Source organism: Condylura cristata, unplaced genomic scaffold, assembly GCF_000260355.1.
Source record: "Condylura cristata isolate star-nosed mole 26May11 unplaced genomic scaffold, ConCri1.0 scaffold00002, whole genome shotgun sequence".
Lineage (NCBI taxonomy): Eukaryota > Metazoa > Chordata > Mammalia > Eulipotyphla > Talpidae > Condylura > Condylura cristata.
The window spans coordinates 8,131,793-8,133,733 of NW_004567103.1; the positions used below are offsets into that span (position 1 = coordinate 8,131,793).

The 1,941-nt window shown below is 55.5% G+C and overlaps 1 protein-coding gene across 1 annotated transcript in view; it reads left to right on the top strand.

Moving 5' to 3' along the window:
• The first annotated feature begins 616 nt into the window (after window positions 1–616).
• FAM124B (family with sequence similarity 124B) overlaps window positions 617–1,941 on the top strand; it is a 19,957-nt gene continuing 18,632 nt past the window's right edge. Inside the window, exon 1 of the mRNA XM_004674233.1 lies at window positions 617–1,348. Coding sequence (XP_004674290.1) covers window positions 617–1,348 — 732 coding nt within the window. The remainder of the gene's footprint in view (window positions 1,349–1,941) is intronic.

Consider the following 1,941-nt stretch of genomic DNA (forward strand, 5'->3'; position numbering starts at 1 on the left):
CTCCTTAGGACACCCAGATTTTGCCTCTTAGCCCATCATTTTCCATAAGCAGTCAAAGAACTTCAATAAAACTTCAATGAAATCGCTTCTCTTCCAGGCCCTAGCATCGGTTGTTCAAAAACAAAATAAAAAGACAAAGGGGAAAGAAAAAAAGAAAACCCTGGCCGTGGGACACGTTGGGGCTGTTTTAAAGGGTCATTGTGTTCAGGTGAGCTGGGGGTAAACGCTGAGCTTGGGGAGGAAGCCAGCCCATTGTGGAGCCTGGAAGGGAGTCTTTGCAACAAAACAGATCTTATCGGCCCAGCAGCCCAGCTCAGGTTCCGCCCCTCTGGTCATTTCCTTTCTACTAACTGTAAGAACCAGCCCGCTGGTGTTTCTCAGGATTACAGGTTTTTAGGTCAAACAGAAACCCCAGGGAACGCCAGGCCCATGGCATCGCCCCCGGGGCTGTGAGCAGAGGCCGGCTGTTGGGCCCCATCCTCCAGGCTCTCCGCACAGCCCAAGAGCAGCGGGGAGCTGAGCTGAGAGGATTCCCGGTGGCCAAAGACAGACGCTACTTCACCACAGGAGCTTGAACAGCCCCGGGCCACCCGTGGGCATCCTCAGGCGGCTCAGAATGGAGGAGGTGCCCGAGCCCCTGGCCATGACCGTCCACCTGCTTGCCAGCGCCGGGCACGGTGCGCTCCTGCAGCAGACGCTGGACCAGCTCCTGCGCTGCATCTGCCCACAGGTCCGGCCCTTCCTGGTGTCCGAGAGGGTCAGTCCCGCGAGGTACTACGACAGGGGCCACTCCCGGCGCTCCCGGTTCCCGGGGGTGTCCGTTCTGCTCTTCCTGCAGGAAAGCCTGGGCGAGGAGCGGCTGCTGCACGTCCTCGACTCCCTTCAGCGCTGGCCTTGGCAGTGCTACCCCGCCCGGCAGGCCCCGGCCAGGCCGTGCCCTTACATACTTGCCAACCAGGAATTCTACAGTCTGGACAGCCAGATGCCCGTCTGGGGGGTGAGGCAGGTGCACTGTGGCTCGGAGATCCTGAGGGTGACGCTCTACTGCAGCTTCGACAACTACGAGGACGCCATCAGGCTCTACGAGATGATCCTGCAGAGAGAAGCCACCTTGCAAAAGAGCAGCGTCTGCTTCTTTGTGCTCTACGCCACCGAGGGCTTTGCTCTGCAGCTCTCCCTGAAGCAGCTGCCCCTCGGGGTGTCGGTGGACCCCAAGGAGTCCTCGGTGCTGCAGTTCAGAGTTCAAGAGATCGGCCAGTTGGTTCCTCTGCTGCCCCATCCGTGTGTCCCCATCAGCCACACCAGGTGGCAGACGCAGGACTATGATGGCAACAAGATTCTGCTTCAGGTATTTCTGTTTGGTCTCTGAAGGCTGTGGAGAGGCAGGTGGGACTGTGATTTTACACGCGAGGGAGGCCTGAGAGATGACTGAGTCCAAGGCTCCCCGCCTGGTTTGTACATCACAATTCCTGGGAAGTTTTCAGACGTTCCCATCCCATCACTGCACCCCGGGCCAGTTAGATCTCTGGGGGACCCAGGCCTGGGCTTGTTTATTTTTTTAACTCCTTGGGCATGTGTCAACAATGAGCGTCACTGATCTAATAACATCCCCGCAGCTGACAGATAAGGAGGTTCAGATGCTCTGAGCTTGTGACTTAGCTTGCAAAGTCATTTGCAGTCAAATCCAAGGACTCCCCATTTTTAATCAACTGTGCTCACCCACTATTGGCCAATAACTGCTCACTTCTGGATCCAGGAATACCGTCAGCTCTGTCTGTCTGGCGTGAGGAAGGTGACGTTGTAATTATGGTCAGGGATATTAAGCGTACCGTCCTGCTGACTTCATTTTTTAAAAATAATATAATAGTTTATTTTTTACATCATTTTGTGCCTTTTTCCATCTCAGTTGTCATCCCCGTGGGCTTCCCATCACTAAATCAC